The 19,013-nt window shown below is 45.2% G+C and overlaps 1 protein-coding gene and 1 long non-coding RNA gene across 6 annotated transcripts in view; one reads left to right on the top strand and one right to left on the bottom strand.

Moving 5' to 3' along the window:
• The first annotated feature begins 1,530 nt into the window (after window positions 1-1,530).
• LOC140910897 (uncharacterized) lies at window positions 1,531-17,087 on the top strand. 2 transcript variants are annotated; one of them, XR_012158787.2, is made up of 3 exons: window positions 1,531-2,299; window positions 9,212-9,371; window positions 16,831-17,087. It is a non-coding gene; the product is annotated as an uncharacterized LOC140910897 (long non-coding RNA). The 2 variants fall into 2 exon arrangements; XR_012158786.2 differs by lacking the exon at window positions 1,531-2,299 and having other exon boundaries at window positions 9,056-9,371.
• The window catches only part of SFXN5 (sideroflexin 5), a 168,965-nt gene continuing 156,726 nt past the window's right edge, over window positions 6,775-19,013 (bottom strand). For all 4 annotated transcript variants that reach the window (XM_073343014.2, XM_078852614.1, XM_078852613.1 and 1 more), the window contains one exon: window positions 6,775-9,352. In XM_073343014.2, coding sequence (XP_073199115.1) covers window positions 9,275-9,352 — 78 coding nt within the window. In that variant the 3' untranslated portion in view covers window positions 6,775-9,274. The remainder of the gene's footprint in view (window positions 9,353-19,013) is intronic.

The following is a 19,013-nucleotide window of genomic DNA, read 5'->3' as shown; positions in this document are numbered from 1 at the left end:
GGGGAATAAGTAAACAGCATCAGAAGCCTGAACGAAGAGATTCACAATTCCTTACAATCAGTACCAAGCTCGCGCTAAACCCAGTTTACAGGGACGACAGTGCAAAACCAGCAATGTGAGGTTTATCCACCAGCTACATGTGAGCAGCAAGTCTGCAGTACAGTACAAGTTTCAAGTATTCTGTGGGGAACGCAGAGGTTGCGTACACAACTGCAGGTGAAACTGGCTTTTTAAGACTAATTGTTCCTCAGGGAATCAACTGCCTGAGCATCAACCACCAGGTTTGTCTTCGCTGAACCACTCGGGTGCTTTCACTGCCACCGGAACCCAGTGCAAAGCCTTCTAAAAAATGTGTCAGTGACTTTAAAAAAATAAATAAATAAAAATTCAGGGCTGATTCAACACGGCAGCACTCCGGATTTAAACTGGATTTCAGTGGAGATACAACAGCCTAAATCTGGAGTCATGCAACGCCACGGTGAGTCTGGCCCATTATCACTGTTCTGGATTTGTGCAGCACCTCACACAATGGGGTCCTGGTCCCTACCTGGGACTGATGTTATGGACATGGTTCTTTATAGACAGCCCCCGCCCCCAAAAGCTTAAAAATCTCAAAGGGCTTGAGTGTCCTCTCACACTATGGATTTCAGTGGGGTTACTCCTGATTTACAGCATGTAAGTGGAAGGCGAGTCGAGACACGCATCTTACACTTGCCAGCGCATAGGACTGAGTTAGACAGTGACCAGTGGGAAGAAAGAGAAGGCTGGGAAAGGGTGAGACACTAAAGCAGTGTATATATATTATGACAGGTTTCAGAGTAACAGCCGTGTTAGTCTGTATTCGCAAAAAGAAAAGGAGTATTTGTGGCACCTTAGAGACTAACCAATTTATTTGAGCATGAGCTTTCGTGAGCTACAGCTCACTTCATCGGATGCATACTGTGGAAACTGCAGCAGACTTTATATACACACAGAGATCATGAAACAATACCTCCTCCCACCCCACTGTCCTGCTGGTAATAGCTTATCTAAAGTGATCATCAAGTTGGGCCATTTCCAGCACAAATCCAGGTTTTCTCACCCTCCACCCCCCCACACACAAACTCACTCTCCTGCTGGTAATAGCCCATCCAAAGTGACAACTCTCTACACAATGTGCATGATAATCAAGGTGGGCCATTTCCTGCACAAATCCAGGTTCTCTCACCCCCTCACCCCCCTCCAAAAAAACACACGCACACAAACTCACTATCCTGCTGGTAATAGCTCATCCAAAGTGACCACTCTCCCTACAATGTGCATGATAATCAAGGTGGGCCATTTCCAGCACAAATCCAGGTTTTCTCACCCCCCCACCCCCATACACACACAAACTCACTCTCCTGCTGGTAATAGCTCATCCAAAGTGACCACTCTCCCTGTGCACATTGTAGGGAGAGTGGTCACTTTGGATGAGCTATTACCAGCAGGATAGTGAGTTTGTGTGCGTGTGTTTTTTTGGAGGGGGGTGAGGGGGTGAGAGAACCTGGATTTGTGCAGGAAGTGATGCAGAACAGCTGGAGTGAGCCAGTAAAACTTGCCCTCCATCTTTGGGTAGCAAGAGGTCCATGGCAGAAAAGGATGCTGTTACTTTCGCAGGCGCAATTCCAGCTGGCCCCTTAGGATGATTTATAGAATCACCTGCCTATGTCACCTGTACAACAGTTGACCATTGGAACATGGTACATCAGTTGAGCATTGAAACAATTTACCAAGGTTCATGCTGGATTCTCCATCACTAACAATTTTTAAATCAAGATTGGATGTTTTTCTAAAAGATCTGCTCTAGGAATTAGTATGGGGCAGGCCTCTGGTCTGCGTTATGCAGGAGGTCAGACTAGATGATCACAATGGTCCCTTTTGGCCTTGGAATCTATGAACAGAAGATCTGTGCTGCTGCATTTCTAACAGACAATGGGACTCTAAATCTAGAAACATGGCCAGCAGCCACAGAAGCTTTGTCCACAAGATTGGTGAGGAATTCCTCCCTGCGCCAACCCCCACAAATCGGGGAGAAATTGTTCCTGTGACAATCTAATGTCTCCCCCTGCCCCCCCCCCCTTTTTTTCCTCCACCACTGAGAGTGCAATGGGGTAAGATGATTGTTTTGATGCCAGCAGAAAGCGGTCTTGGCTTCTGCTGCTATCTCAGCTGGATAAAAGGAGAATGGCTCAAGGGAAGAACTGAGATGATCCACTTCTATGCTTTGTGGAGAACTGTGAATACTTCACCAGAACTTCAAGGACTGCAGCTACTCCAGGTAGCCTCATGTTACTATTAGGATGGTTTTCAGGGTACTGGACCTTCAAAATTTTAAGGAGTTGACCTCCTGTGCCGTTGTCCATTTCATGAAGCAGAGTGCACGCAATGTATTACATAGGACATGCACACATTTTGCTCTCTCACTGAGCCTTTACTTTTGTTCTTTCTTATTCTGTTATTTCCCTTAATATATAACAATTGTCATTCATATGGAAAGTGCACGATTGATCTTTGTGTAGGAAAAACACAGAACAAGAATCCAGGGATGGGGATAGGCATAGGAATTAAGACAAGGAAACAAGAAAACAAAATTGAATTGTCTCAAAGAGAGCACAGTGTGTGTGTGTGTGTGTGTCCTCCCTCACATGCTTCATCCCCCATACATCACAAAATGGCCAGCTTTACAGCAGAGCGTTAGGTAAATGCCTTAGCCTTTTAAAGATGACACACAGATGAACACGCTATGTTGGGAAGAGTCAACACGGCTTTTGTAAAGAGAAGTCATGCCTCACCAATCTATTAGAATTCTCTGAGGGTGTCAACAAGCATGTGGACAAGGGTAATCCAGTTTATACAGCTTGTTGACTTTCAGAAAGATTTTGACAAGGTCCCAAATCAATGACTCTTAAGCAAAGTAAGCAGCCATGGGATAAGAGGGAAGGTCCCCTCATGGATCAGTAACTGGTTAAAAGACAGGAAACAAAGGGTAGGAATAAATGGACAGTTTTCACAATGGAGAGTGGTAAATGGCAGAGTCCCCAGAGATCTGTACTGGGACGTGTGCTGTTCAACATATTTATAAATGATCTGCAACATTTGCAAACAATAGGGAATTATTCAAGATGGTTAAGACCACACCTGACTGCCAAGAGTGACAGAGGGATCTCACAAAACTGGGTGACAAAACAGCAGATAAAGTTCAATGTTGATAAGCACAAAGTAATGCAACAACAGTCATAGAAGTGAACAGAATGTTAGAAACCATTAGGAAAGGGATAGATAATAAGACAGAAAATATCATAATGCCACTTTATAAATCCCTGGTACACCTACACCTTGAATACTGCGTGCAGTTCTGGTCACCCCATTTCAAAAACGATATATTAGAATTGGAAAAGATACAGAGAAATGCAACAAAAATGATCAGGGGAATGGAACAGCTTCTGTATGAGGAGAGATTAAAAAGACTGGGGCTATTCATCTTAGAAGAGAGAAAAGTAAGGGGGGGATACGATAAAGGACTGTAAAATCACAAGTGATGTTGAGAAAGTGACTAGGGAAGTGTTATTTACCCCTTCACATAACACAAGAACTAGGGGTCACTCAATGAAATTAAAAGACAGCAGGTTTAAAACTAATATAAAGGAAATACCCTTTCATACATTCTACAGTCAACCCATGGAACTCATTGCCAGGGAATGTTGTGAAGGCCAAAATTATAACAGGGGTCAAAAAAGAATTAGATAATTTCATGGAGGATAAGTCCAGAAATGGCTACTAGCCAAGATGGTCAGGGATGCAACCCCATGCTCTGGGTGTCCCTAAACCTATGACTGCCAGAAACTGGGAGTGGACAACAGAGGATAGACCACTTGATTGCCCTGGTTTTTTCATTCCCTCTGAAGTACCTGGTATTGGCCACTGTCAGAACACAGGCTACTGGGCTAGATGGACCTTTGGGCTGACCTAGTATGGCCAGTCTCATAATCTTAACACGTACATAGAAAACAAAGACAGACCAGTTACATGACTACATATAATACAAGAGCCAGTTACAAAATTCAGGGATGTTTAGATCCGAGATTTTGGTTCAGGCTAGTCTCAGATTGTTACCTCTTTCTTCTGAAACCAAACATATCCATTGTGGGCCATGCTCAGAGAGGTGCTGGGCACCTGCAGCTCCAGTTAAAAGTAATGGGAGCTGCAGGTGCTCAGCGCCTTGCAGGGCAAGGCCATGTGATGAGGACAAATAAAGACATTTCTGAGATTGATTTTAGTAAGGTTAGGAAAAAGGGGATCATCGTTACGGCCTAAGCCCTGTTAAAGTGACACTGTCCAATTGTTTACCCCTGTTAGCACTGCAGTTATGGGAGAGTGAGCTGGACTCCCTCCGGGGTGACACGCCATTAACAGAGAGTTTGTAGGTCCTGACTGCAGAATCTTTATTATTATTAATAATTATTATTTGTATTATCGCAGCATCTAGGAGCCCTACTCATGGAGCAGGACCCATTGTGCGAGGGGCACTGTCCACTGACATAACACCTAAAACAACCCCCTGCCCCCAGCTTTGCCTTTTAGATCTCAGGCCAAAGCTGCAGAAATGAAAGACAGAAAAATCACAGGCCAGATCTCCAGTTGGTATAAACCACCACAGCAACACTTACCCCAATGTAGCTCCATATTTTGACATATAAAGTGATCACTTTTGATATGGCTTCATTGGGAGAAAACAAAACTGGAACCTCGTGATGCACCTGATTTTGATCCCTTTTATACCAGTCCTACCATGGGACTCTTTTGATTTCAACAGAGCTATGCCTTATTCATGCAAGTGTGAAATAAGAATCAGGCTTTCTAGTTGCAATTTAAGATTAGGGCCTATTAACTCCCCAACTCCACTCTCTTCTAAAACATTCAACCCTTACAATACATCTATGGATTAGTTCCCCAGCTAATTAATGGTTTCAGAGTAACAGCCGTGTTAGTCTGTATTCGCAAAAAGAAAAGGAGTACTTGTGGCACCTTAGAGACTAACCAATTTATTTGAGCATAAGCTTTCGTGAGCTACAGTGAGCTGTAGCTCACGAAAGCTTATGCTCAAATAAATTGGTTAGTCTCTAAGGTGCCACAAGTACTCCTTTTCTTTCTGCTAATTAATGACCTGCAAAGCACTGATCTTAAACACTTTGCAGTCAAAGTTTATGAGTGAAGTGAAACAATTTGCAGTCTCTCATCCTCCTTGGGAAAAAATAACTAGTTTGACTATTTTTTTTTTTAAACATTTGCAAAACTTGTGTTCTCCCTCCCCCCCCACCCCAGTACCTCTCTCAAAAAAATGCAGTGAGCAAATCCTTGAATATTTTTCTACCAGCCATTGTAATTAGCTCTGCATGTTGAAAATTACTCACTCCATCTGTAGCCCCGGCAGGTAGCTAGAGTTCACAGCTAGTGGAATCGTTGATCAGTAATTATGATGTAAAAACAAATCATCCCCCCTCCCCAGCAGTGACATCGCTGCAATGCAGAAGTACTCACTTCTACCTCCTCCACACCCTCAAATGACTCAGTCAACCCCTCCCTTAAGAGTCTGGCAGGATTTCAACAGAGTGGTTCGAAGGGTGACAAAACACCATGACATGGAAAATTGAACGATGCTGATAGAAAACAGAGCCAGGACATTGCTCATTGTTAACAGAAGCAGCTGATTTTGTTCGCCACTTGGATTTCAGTTCAGAACAATACAGAACACAGGCGGTGCTGCATACAGCGAGATCCAGTCTGGTTTCTGCATTCATTAGGAACATGAGATTATTCACCTTCACTTTAAACTAAGTTTAGCTGTTACACATTTGGCACATTTTTAATACTAGTTTTTCTCCACCACATATATACGTGCAGGTGTGTCTCCATCAGTTGTGGGGCTCAGGTGTATATTTATTAGGGACTAGGGACCAAATGGCTAGGCAGCAGTTCTGCGGAAAAGGACCTAGGGGTGACAGTGGACGAGAAGCTGGATATGAGTCAGCAGTGTGCCCTTGTTGCCAAGAAGGCCAATGGCATTTTGGGCTGTATAAGTAGGGGCATAGCGAGCAGATCGAGGGACGTGATCGTTCCCCTCTATTCGACATTGGTGAGGCCTCATCTGGAGTACTGTGTCCAGTTTTGGGCCCCACACTACAAGAAGGATGTGGATAAATTGGAGAGAGTCCAGCGAAGGGCAACAAAAATGATTAGGGGTCTAGAACACATGAGTTATGAGGAGAGGCTGAGGGAGCTGTGATTGTTTAGCCTGCATAAGAGAAGAATGAGGGGGGATTCGATAGCTGCTTTCAACTACCTGAAAGGGGGTTCCAAAGAGGATGGTTCTAGACTATTCTCAGTGGTAGAAGAGGACAGGACAAGGAGTAATGGTCTCAAGTTGCAGTGGGGGAGGTTTAGGTTGGATATTAGGAAAAACTTTTTCACTAAGAGGGTGGTGAAACACTGGAATGCGTTACCTAGGGAGGTGGTAGAATCTCCTTCCTTAGAGGTTTTTAAGGTCAGGCTTGACAAAGCCCTGGCTGGGATGATTTAACTGGGAATTGGTCCTGCTTCGAGCAAGGGGTTGGACTAGATGACCTTCTGGGGTCCCTTCCAACCCTGATATTCTATGATTCTATTTGGCTTTTATCTTCCACCCAACTAGTGCAGCAATGAAAAGCCCCAGTTTTCTTTTGCTAATTCTGTGATTTGTGTTTTTGTCCAAAGCGGTTTGCGTTTCTCAGTGGCAGGCTGGGATTTTTACGGTTCACCTCTTTGTGTGCTCCATTTCTTACCTAGCTGCAGTGGTAGGCCTGGCTTTTCATTGCTGCTGCGAGCCACATAACCCACGTACACGCTGCTTGGAATCAATGGGCCTGATTCTGTGCTGGATTCCCCCTTGTGTCATTTTAGATACCGGTGCAAAGTGGATGTTCGATGTTACCACACCAAAAAGGTACGGCCCTGGCACTCACTTTGGGCCTGATCCAAAGCCTGCTGAAGCCCAAGGAAAGTATGGCATTGACCTGAATGGGCTTTGGATCACGCCCCCAGTGCAAGTGCACGTGTGAATGACACAAGGCACAAGACTGTGAAGAATCAGTTCTTCTGGTGGTCAGATGGTGTAAATCAGTACAGTTCCACCGATCTCAAGGGAGTGGCACCAATTTACACCTGCTGAGTATCTGGCCCTGTGTGTCCTGAGGATAATGCAGCGTGTGGCTAGCAGAACGGGACTTTACAGGCCTGACTCCCTCGCCCCCAGGATACACCATTCTAACGCCCCTGGGCTTGAATCTCCTCCCATGCTGGTGAGCACGGGGGGCAGCTCCTTTGGCGAGGATGGAGTCGCTTTGGGGGAGGAGCATCAGCTCAATATTTCCATGTTCCATCTGTGCATTGGTGGAATGTGCTTCAGAATATATGCTTCCCCCGTCATTTTCTGCACCCATCAAAGTCCATTCTTGCTATTTCTTATACTTCTGTGCCTTGGTACAGCACATTTATTCCCGTCTGTCTCCTAAACTCCTTAGCCTTGGCTATTGCTCAGCAGACACTGGCTGCCTCACTCATGTACATTCATGTGATCTAGTGCATTAGAAGAACTATATTGGGTTAAATTCTGCTGTCTGTTACCCTGGGGTAAATCCAGAATAGGACCCATAAGTGAAATTACTCTGGATTTACACCACCGTAACTGAAAACATGATTTGGTCCACTAAGCTAAGTATGGCTAGAATGCTTTGAGACTGATTCTCCTCTCACTTAGGCTGGTTTTAGACACTGGTGTAACTCCACTGACTTCTGCGCAGTTACTCCTGATTTACACCAGCATGGGAGCAGAATCAGATCCCTTTGGCTTGATCCACCACAGTGTAACACCAAGTTTATACTGGTGTAACTCCAGTGAGGAGTCAGACTAGCATAAAACTGGAGTAACACATAGGCCTGCCACTATGAAACATTGCAAGACCCCATCTGTATACATTCCCCCCAAAAGCCCCAAACCCAACCTGGCATTTTAATCATTATAATATATGCATTTCTATAGTGTCCATTACCATCGTACCTGGATAAAGAGCCTTTAATTCTAATCGTATTCACTGGTGAAATGCACCAATGGGACCTATTCTAAGCTCTGTAACACCAGCCTAAAACTGCAGTAATTCCACTGGCTGCAGTGGAATTACTGTGGTGTGAGCAACTAGAATGTGATCTATGTGATAAGTCAGCTTCTCCGACAGAGTCAACCAACATAGTCCCACTGAAATGGATGGAGTCCTGATGGCTTACATCAGCCAAGGATCTGGCCCTTCACCATTAGGCCTAATTCTGCTCTCATTTATAGCAGTGTAATGTAACAGAAGCCAGTGGATTTACTCTAGGGGTATGTCAGTGTAAATGAGAACAGAATTTGGTCCATTATGCAACGTTAAAGGACAGATCTGTTTTCTTTATACTAGCAGCTCTCTTCCCATTCTGTGCACTAACTTGGCAGGTTGACTTTTCGTTAGCTTGCTAGCCTGGGCAAAACCTGCAAATATGCGAGTGCATTAGGCTTGAATCACACAGAATGTCTTGTAAGTCCAGTGAATGCCAGGATACCACCCTGGTTGTTTGTCGGAGAGGGAGGGAGGGCACACAGGCTATGACCTTCATTGTGTTATTTGTTTAGAATCAAAGTGTCACAAACCTAACCAAGGAACATTGTTTTTGTGCATGATTACTGGTGCAATATTGACATTGAATCAATACTGTACACTTATCAAATGCCCTATCTAGCGCTTCTAACTCATGCACCAATCGATTTCTACAGAATTATTTCTGTGCAGCATCCAAGTGTTGAGATTTAATTCTTATTAAAAAACAAAATTGTCTTCCGTAGTCTACTTTCACAGAGAGTTAGGCATACCCATGTCAACATATCATTAAACTCCTTTCCATGCAGTGCTGTTTCTAATTCAGGACATTATATTGTAGCTAGTTCTCTAACGTGCTTGAAAGTCATTTGTTTTTGTTCTTGTTGCTAATTTAAAACTTTTAATATGAATCTTTTTGACTGATGTGAGGTGTCAGTATTCTGAAAGTGTTAATTCACTCCCAGCTCCTGAGAGTGGTAATATGTTACTATCTCTGAGTTCTAGTGTTTGTTTATTTTTCCCCCCAGAAGTAATTGTGAGCTTCCCCCTCTGCTCCTCCAATCTTCTGTGCTGAGAGGATCCACTTCCACTTACAATCCTTTATTGTAGACAACCGTCTTACTGGTAGTGGCCATTGCAATTTCTGGCTCCAGTCGAGATGTCTCAATCTGCCAAATCAAAGAGGAGGTAAGATTAGAATTGAGCTAATATTGTCTGACAGCAACGGGAGCATGATACATCAATAACATAAATAAACAGATGCAAGACTTTAGCTGACTTTATTCTGATTTTACTTATGCTGGCATAAATCACTGAAGTCAGTGAGCCTGACTCTGGTCTCATAACTGTGCAAATCTGGTGTAACCTCTGCAGGATTCAGTGGAGAGTTATAGCAGGCCCAACGGAGGTCCTCTGCTGTGAACTGCAGGAGTGTGGCTGTTAGTAACAAGCAGCAAGAACAGTGCTTGGCAATTCAGTAATGCCCTTCACCTGTGATCTCAAAGTACTTTCCCATGATTATCATAGAATCATAGAATATCAGGGTTGGAAGGGACCTCAGTCCAACCCCCTGCTCAAAGCAGGACCAATCCCCAACTAAATCATCCCATCCCAGGGCTTTGTCAAGCCTGACCTTAAAAATATCTAAGGAAGGAGATTCCACCACCTCCCTAGGTAACGCATACCAGTGTTTCACCACCCTCCTAGTGAAAAAGTTTTTCCTAATATCCAACCTAAACCTCCCCCACTGCAACTTGAGACCATTACTCCTTGTTCTGTCATCAGCTACCACTGAGAACAGTCTAGATCCATCCTCTTTGGAACCCCTTTCAGGTAGTTGAAAGCAGCTATCAAATCCCCCCTCATTCTTCTCTTCCGCAGACTAAACAATCCCAGTTCCCTCAGCCTCTCCTCATAAGTCATGTGTTCCAGTCCCCTAATCATTTTTGTTGCCCTACTCATGCTCTTATCATGCCAGTTTATATTGCATTATGGTATGTGAAATGACTCATATTCCCGCCCTTTCCAACTCTTGAAATTCTATATTAAACAGCCACACAACACATTTTTTTTAAAAAAAGAAACTCTATTGTCTTATTTTACATACATTTCCCTTTCCCTTGCCTGATGCCACCTCTCCCTCCATCATGTCAGATCCAATCCAGTCCCCAATCCTGCAGTTGGATCCACATGGATGGACGCTTTGGGTCGGATTCACAAAGGTATTGAGCAGCCTAACACCACCCTTTTGACTGTGCCAAGACCCAGTGAAGTCAATGGGGCACTCCTTGTGGGAGCAAGAGTCTGCATGTTCAGATCCAATTCCAGGATCAGGGCCCTAAAGTCTCAGGATGGGGACTAGCAGGGAAATCCTAGCCTTGTTGAAGTTGGTGGCAAAAGTCCAGATGATTTCAGTTGGACCAGGATTTTATCCCATGTCTTCCTTAGTCCTGCCATGAGTCCAGGGGATGGGACTAGATGACCTCTTGAGGTCCCTTCCTGTCCTACACTTCTCTCTGTAAAGCACTATGCACACCTATGGCACGATAAAGAAGCGTTAAAGAACATAATACACTATATAACAGACTAAATAATATACTATATAAATCTTTGAAAAGTTTATCAGTGGATCTTCTATGCTGAATATTTTAAAGGCAGCGTTTTCCCATTCTCCGCTGCACTTTTTCTCTCTGTGAAATCTCTTTTATTTTTTCCAATCAGACTTACAAAAAAGCTTTTCTGTGATCCAAAAATAGTCAGAACCTCTGTACTTGGAGGACGAGATTGGGGTGGGTAGGAGGAATTCTTATTGTCCAATCCAGGCCAGGATCTCCCCAGAAACAGGACACTGCACCTTCCAGTATCATATTTTGAAAAATCCTATCCATTTAATCAGTGCTGTAGCTGACACAATGCTAGGAACCCACGTTAAAATCTAAATGCTTTTGAAAATGTTTAACCTAGTTAGACAAATTAGCAAAAATTTGTGCAAAACAATTTAGGTATTTAAAATATTCAATGTTTTTAAAAACTGGAAAAACTGTTCTTCGCTTTTCAGCTGCACAAACCCAACAAAATATAACATCAAAGCAATCTTAACATGAGGTGCAACATAACCCTTCAGCAAAGCTGTTAAACAGCCACTGAGGCATCATGGGAAATAGCACTTCATTTATTCAAATGCACATATGTCAGGTTTTTGCACCATATGTCATTCCAAGCTATTTACAGTAATAATTAAATCTTAATCAACGTTTAACCTCTGTAAAATGTTTGAAGGGATCTAATCACCCTTCAGACTGCACTAATGAAGGAGAAATATATAAACATAAAAAGAAAATGATGCATAGATAGCACACCAGAAAGAACAGTAATTGCAAAATTGTATTTCTTTTAAATATAATCAGCAAATTATGTAAAGTAAGCCAACGAGTATTTTAAGTGAAGACATCTTGGGTGTCAGAGGTGTGATCAGCTAATTTTGTACTGCTATCCATAACAGATGTAGCATATTTTCTTTTAGTGCCATTATTAGCAGCTTCACCATTTCTTCTTTTACTGAAACACAAAGTAGAGCATTATAACAGGGGGAAGCTACTCAACAAGGATAGAATAGCCTTTCCTCTAATTGTACAGGAGAAGTGACAGCCGCCATTTTGATACCAGGATTAACTCTGATCTGGCTGGCTTTGAGAGAGCTTTTCTTTCTATTTTTTCCCCTCTGGTATGGAAAGAAAAGTTTTTTTACACATCGATGTAGTGCAGTTTCACAGATCAGTATTAAATATCATAGCGAGAAGTGCCTTAGAATTACCTAGCTAAAAGACATAGGTAAGGGAGATATATACCTAGAGGTTAGTCACAGACTCACCTCATGACCTAATTCTGTGCTCTGTTAACACACCCACACAGTTAGGTCAGGATGGGAAATTCACCTTGTGTAAAGCTACATGCACCACTTCAACCTCACGGTGAGGATACAGAGCTGGGTGAATCGGTGGAACAGGCATGCAAGGGAGTATGCTGCAGCCGATTCAAACCAGTGCAGAGGCAGTTGCTGAAGATGGAGCAACCGCAGGATCCTGCCCGAGGAGGATGCACAAAGTGGCAGCAGCTGCTATCTGAACCTGGTGGATGGAACAGTGAGTCAGGAGGAGCTGTGGTTTCCGCTTGCATAGGCTTGGGGTGTGAATTCATAGCGCCACTTAGCTCTCTGCACAATGCCCCAGACAATGGGCTTTATGTGGGAATGATGAATTTGACCCTCTACACAGAGGGGGATTTCTAGGGACAGCAAGTTATGGGCTAGATCAGTAGCTCTCAACCTTTCCAGACTACTGTACCCTTTTCAGGAGTCTGATCTGTCTTGCGTACCCAAGGTTTCACCTCACTTAAAAAACACTTGCTTACAAAACCAGACATAACAATACAAAAGTGTCACAGGCACACTCGTACTGAAAAATTGCCGACTTTCTCATTTTTACCATATCATCATAAAATAAATCAACTGGAATGTAAACATTGTACTTGCATTTCAGTGTCTAGTGTATAGAGCAGTATAAACAAGTCATTGTCTGTATGAAATTGTAGTTTGCACTGACTTAGCTAGTGCTTTTTCTGTAGCTTGTTGTAAAAACTAGACAAATCTCTAGATGAGTTGATGTGCCCCCTGGAAGAGCTCTGTGTACCCCAGGGATATGCATACCCCTGGTTGAGAACCACTGGGCGAAATTTTGCACTGTATGCACAGCCCTGCAGTAAGTGTGGACCTGCATCGCCCCGGGGGCGCTCTGGTCTCCTGGGGCCCCCTGCCTCCACTGAGGAAGACACCCCTGTAAGGGCTACAGCACATTCCCGCCACACAGCCGAGTCCCGCCTAATACTGCACAGCGAGGGAGGCAGGCACTGGGGTGGGAGAGGGAAGGCAGTAGGAGGGGATTAAGGATGGCGAAGAGGTGGCTGGTAATGCTGGTGTGGGAGCCGAGGGGACAGTGGAGACGAGATGCTGTTTGACCAGGAAGAAGGCAAAGCCGACGGGGGAGAGACCGAATTCATAGCACAGGAAGTCCAGGCAGTGGGAGGGGTCTCTTTCCAGAGACCCTTAGCAGATGATAGGGGTAAAACTGCTGTGTAAACGATCATAGGTGCCCTGGGTGCATTTTATTGCCATGCACTGTTGGGCCCACGCATGCCCCCGTTAGACTGGAATAACTGACTGGGAGATCTCTGGCACTGGGGGACGGGGAGCCCTGAGGCCAGTCCAGCCCTGCATGACTCCAATAAAGGCAGCTGGGGAGAGGTTATAAGCACTGCTCCGTGTGCACTCCCAGAAGTGCGGATGTGGTTCCGGGGCAGATAAAGGAACAAAGTACTTAGTAGAGGTACCAGAAGTGCATTGATGAGAAATGCACCCAGGGGGCTATTCCCGTCGTTTGGAAATCTAATGGGGGAAAATAAGGTGATGATACTTTCAGGCAGTAGACTTGCAAGTCAGGGAAAGCAGTAGTTAAAAGTCTCAGCAGCAGCATTAGCTTGGCTACCTCCACAAACCCATGCACCGTACTTTCCACCCCCGTTTTGGTGTTAAAAGCGTAGTTTAATATAGTTCAGTGTATGTTGTTAGATCAGCTGCCAATATCCTGGAATCTGCTCAGCCTGGCTTTGGGCCAGGGAATGGTACTGAGACTCTTGGTTCTGACAGATGTCCACCCGCTGTCCAGATCCCAGGGGAGTCCATCCATCCTCATCCTGCTGGGCCTCTGTAGCATTTGATACCAATGATCAGCAAATACTTTTGCCTCATCTCCAAGAAGGTCTCGAGTGAATGGAAATGCCTGAATCAGGGACTTCCTCCCAGATAACTCTGAGGGCTGCTGTGGGCATTGGTGCATGTGTCTCTATACCTCTCACCTGCAGTGCACTACCAGGCTCAATCCTCTTCCACACACGACGCAACATCTCCATGAAGCTGTTGGAACTGCTGGCGAGACAACAGAGGCCGGAGTTCCTGCAGCATGGAGACGATACCCAGCTGTACAGATACTTCACATCAAATGCAAACGGCATCATCACCCAGCTCCCTCTGTGCCTGGCCAAAATCAGCTCCCAGAGAAAGAGCAGCCAGCTAAAGCTAAATGACTGTGGTGATGCTGGTGGGAAGAGGGAAATGCTCCAGAGAACTGACTTCCTCTCTTTTCAAGGCATTTGCCTTCATGTTAAGTGGTCCACAGCCCAGGGTCCTTCTAGACTCCTAAGTGCTACTAGGTTCCCAAATAGTCCTGAAGGGAGAAAAGCTCCAAACTTCCCTCTTTACCTGTCCAGAAGACCACAGCCCACCCTATCAAACACTAGCCTGGCCACCGTGATCTGCACATTTGTGATCTCCAAGGTTTGGCTCTTGCAGCTTGTTACAATGAGGAATGAAGCCCTGTGCCCTGAAAAAGCTCCAGGGGTGCAAAGGAAGCACCCACCTGCTTAGCAACTCAGATGGCCAGGAACACATCTCCCTGGCCCTCCACTCTCTGAACTGGCTCACCACTGACTGCAGCAACATGGATTCGATTTGGCACCAAGGGTCACATCACCACCCCTCTCCTCACCCACAAGGGGTGGGGCTCAGGGGGAGGAAGTCCTATGCAGATCTGTTGGGGAGAGCAGGGTATGCCTCCAGGCTTTGGAATAGGATCTAGCACCCAGCCCCAAACTCTGGGGGATCTGCAGGTCACGATAATTGGTGTAGAGGCTCTGCACCCTTACAGCTGCTCTGGACCCTGGTGACCACCCCTATCTAGCTCCCTAGTAGCACAGCTGCACTGAAGTCCTGCTATCAGGCTCTTCCTTGGTCATGGCCACCCCATGAATCCCCTTTAAAGAGATAGGTCCACAAGAAAGGGTGCTCCAAGGAACAGGGAGTACGGCCCCACTTCACTGGGTACATGGGGGGTGGGAGATGTATGTCTGCTGGGTCCCCAAACCCACCCATATGGGGTGACTCATCTCTGTCCCTCCCCAAGAAGCATCCTTTGCGAGGTGTGGTTATAATGGTGCCGGTTCTCCTTTCCACGTGGGAGCTCAGCTACACACAGCAGACTTGGGGGGAGGGGGAGGAGAGATCCCCCACTAAATCAGGGATAATAGTTGCTGGGAGGCCTGGGAGAAAAGGGACTTGAGCAGTGGGAGAACGGGTCAAGAACCCACAGAAGGGAACTGGAGTTTACAATCCCTGTCCCCAAAGAGTGCTGAAAAGGGTCAGGGAGAGAACATGGCAGCCTCAAGGGTGGGAAACCCACTCAGTAATGTGAAATGCCAAACCAAGGAGAAGCAAAGCCTACCCTGCTCCTGCCAAAGAAACCTTCACCGTCGACGTCCGCAGGAGTTGGCTCGGTCCTGGGAAATGACCTGGACGCACAGCAAAGCAGAAAAGGTGCTTTTCACAGCAGGGAACGAGCCATACTATTCCTGCTCTTGTTAAGTCAAGCTGGCTGGTCTGCCTCAGTATTATTCCCTGCACTCTTATGTTCTGGGATTCGAGGCAGTTCTGACAAGCCTGCATCCTCCCTCCAGCAGATTACCAGGTGCATTTAAAACAAATCCACCCTCTGTCCCTCCTCAAGCATCTGTTTATAAATGAGCATAACCCAGCATGGCAGAGCCGGCTTTCCAGCCACGCTCTTGACCCAGTGAAATGTATCCCTTGAGGGGAACAAAGGCACTTTAATGGGAAAGCCTCTTGCTGGTGGCCGCTGTGAGTAAGTTCTATTCCCCCCCGTCTGTCCCCTGCCGTGGAAGCCTCTCTCCTCTAATCAGTACAGACAAGGCTAATTGGGGTGATAAAGAACTGGCTTCAAGAGCTGGCGTGGGCTGGCAGAACAAATGGTGCGGCGGTCACAGCTGGGACTGTGGAGACAGAGAGAAAGCGTGTGATACAGGCTCTGGGAGCTGAAAGTTTAATCAGCCCATGTTGTGTGCGGGTCTGCGAGGTTGGGGGTTGTGTGTGTTTTGCATTCGCTGCTGACATGGGTGTAACGTACACGCACGTCCAGTGAAGCAGAAGCAGGCAGAAAGCAGATGCTTTGTGTTGGGGGTTGATAATCATTTCTCTCCCGGCTCAGGAAAAGGTGTAGAAAGGAATGTGCTCCTAAGGGTGTAAGGAGGGAGACAGGTCTAGGCTTCCTGCCAGGGATCCTGTAATGATATGGAAGGCAGCTAGGGGAGACAGGACCAGATGGATTTGGCATACAGCTAATCGCTCAGCCAAAAAAAAAAAAAAAACCCAACCCCCAAAAAACAGTTTTCTAGAGGGGAGGGTCAACATGTATTGACTGAGGCTCCACCATGAGGCGGTGGGGGAAGGGGATCTGGGCTTGGTTCTCTTGTTCTATGGGGCAGGAGTAAAAAGAGAGGTGATGATGGCAGAGTTCAAACACAAGTGTTGATGCAGAACTTGCTGGGTGAGGATCCATGGCCCATGTTATGTAGGTCAGACTAATTGATCATAATGGTCCGTTCTGGCCCCATAATCTATGAATTCACCCGGAATGGGATGGTGGAACCCAGAGCACCTACCAAATGGCATTTTCAAACAAATGCGGCTAAAATCCAGTGCAGTTGTAGCTCATGATGAGCATGATTATTCTCTGTATTACAGCAGCATCTAGAGATGCCAGACAGGACCCAGGGTCCATGGTGCTGTACAATCAAAGAAGTCACAGCCTACCCTGCGGGAGATGGACAAGCAATCAAGTAGGTTTTTATCCTCTTTCGTTCCTGCAGTAAGATGGTCTATGCAGACTGTAACTGGCTTCTAAAGCTCTCCCATGTTATTTCAGAATTCCTTTTTTTTTTTACTGACAGTAAATGAAACCATATTGTTAATAGGGATAAAATTCAAAAATGGAACCAGAACCCCGCAGTGCCATGTTTATTTTTATAAGGCTGAGGACTGCTCTCCAAAAAAAGAAAAACAATTAAAAATACATTTAAAGACAGCAAACCCTGCTCTCTTCTCTTCAGATCAAAGAGAACTTCCATGAAGCTCCCCTTAGCTCCCCAAAATTGAAACTCTCTCTCGTTAAAAGCCAGAATCAGGAAGGAAAGTGGGATTTGCTAATGTGAGAGCAACTTGGAGAGTTCCCCTTCCACAAAACTCCTGGGCAGAATTCTCCTTATGGCATCTGTACAGCCCCACTGACACCAAGCTGTTGCAGTGAAAGGAAGAGCAAGATCTGGAAATAAATGGTCCAATCTTGCACTCAAAGCTCTGACTTTGCCTGAATGGAGACTGCAGGGTCGGGGTGCACAAACCTTGCATGCTTTTAATTCCTCCATCTTCTCCATGTGTTTATCATGATTCCATCTGATTAACAACTTCCTGCCAGTGCTGGATGCAGGGAAGTCAGCCATAACTGCATCCCGTGTTACTTTTCAATAGATTATAAGGCCTGGGGCAGAGACTGATAACATCTACTATGGGGCCAGGGAATATTAGGGTAATCTAGTCTGATTTCCTGCATAACACAGGCCAAAGAACCTTGACCAGTGATTTTTCCATCTAACCAAACTACTTTTGACTGAATTAGAATAGATAATTTAGAAAGATATCCAACCTCAATTTAAAGACTCCCAGTGATCTTACCACACCTGTTCCATGATTATTTACCATTGCTGTTAAAAATTTGCATCATATTTCCAGTTTGAATTTTTCTAACTTCAAACTTCCAGTCACCAAATCTTGTGCCTTTATCTGCTAGATTAAAGAGCCCTCTGCTTTCAGAAATCTTCTCCCTCTGTAGGTACTTACCAACGATTATTAAACAGCCTCTTAATCATCTCTTTGAATAGACCGAGCTTCTCAAGGATCTCAACGTATGGCATGTTTACAAGACTTGGAATCATTCTTATAACATTTTACTGACCCCTTTCCAATTTTTCAGCATCCTTTTAAAAATATGCACTGGTCTCACTACTACCATATATAGTGGTAATAACGCCTTCCTACTTCTACTCAGGATTCCCCTGTTTATGGATCCAAGGATTGTGTTGCCCTGGGAGCTCACATTCAGCTCAAGTCCTTTTCAGAGTCACTGCTTTCCAGACTCTAGCCCTCGGTTTTACAAACCGGGCCTTTTCCTTTCCCCACGATGCATGACCATGGATTTGGCTGTATAAGAACACATGTGGGTTGACTGTACTAGCCTGCAATGAGCGTGGGCTGCATTGAAATGTTACACTGTACAAACGGCACCTTTCACTAACCAAACCTGATGCCTGGGTGTGTCCAGAAGTCAGATCTGCTGCCAGAATAAGCTTTTATTACATTTTACTACTGTGACCCTTGCAAAGCCAACACAGGGAGCGGGAGCCTGATTCTACTTTGCGTCATGCATCACCAATAGAACTGCTAATTGAATTCCAATTTGCAGTGCCAAATTTTACCCAGGCAATCCTATTGAAGTCAACAGACAAAATGTGGAGACAATGAGATTGCATGGATGTAACAATGTGGCTTGCAGAATCTTTATTGCTGGGGACTGTGGCTCAAGGACCCCTTGGTGTCAACTGACAGATGGTGTGAGGGATGCATAGGGTTTTACAGGGCTTCCCTGTATACATATTATTTTGCCAAAGGGTGGCATGTGATGTCTCTGCCAAGAGGCAGTAGCTCACTGCTCAAGATAATCATTTCAAAAATGTACATATGGATAATAGTGAAGGAGTTAAAGTATCTATCCTGGAATTTATGGTCTTAAACCCTTGAGGTTAAAGACCAGTCCCAAGGCGGTGACAGGCCTTGGACAGGTTCCCTTCAGGCAAGGGTATAGCAGACCCTTC

This window comes from Lepidochelys kempii, chromosome 4 (genome assembly GCF_965140285.1).
Source record: "Lepidochelys kempii isolate rLepKem1 chromosome 4, rLepKem1.hap1, whole genome shotgun sequence".
Classification (NCBI taxonomy): domain Eukaryota; kingdom Metazoa; phylum Chordata; order Testudines; family Cheloniidae; genus Lepidochelys; species Lepidochelys kempii.
Note: the sequence above shows the minus strand (reverse complement) of the source record. Positions and strands in the feature narration are given on the sequence as shown.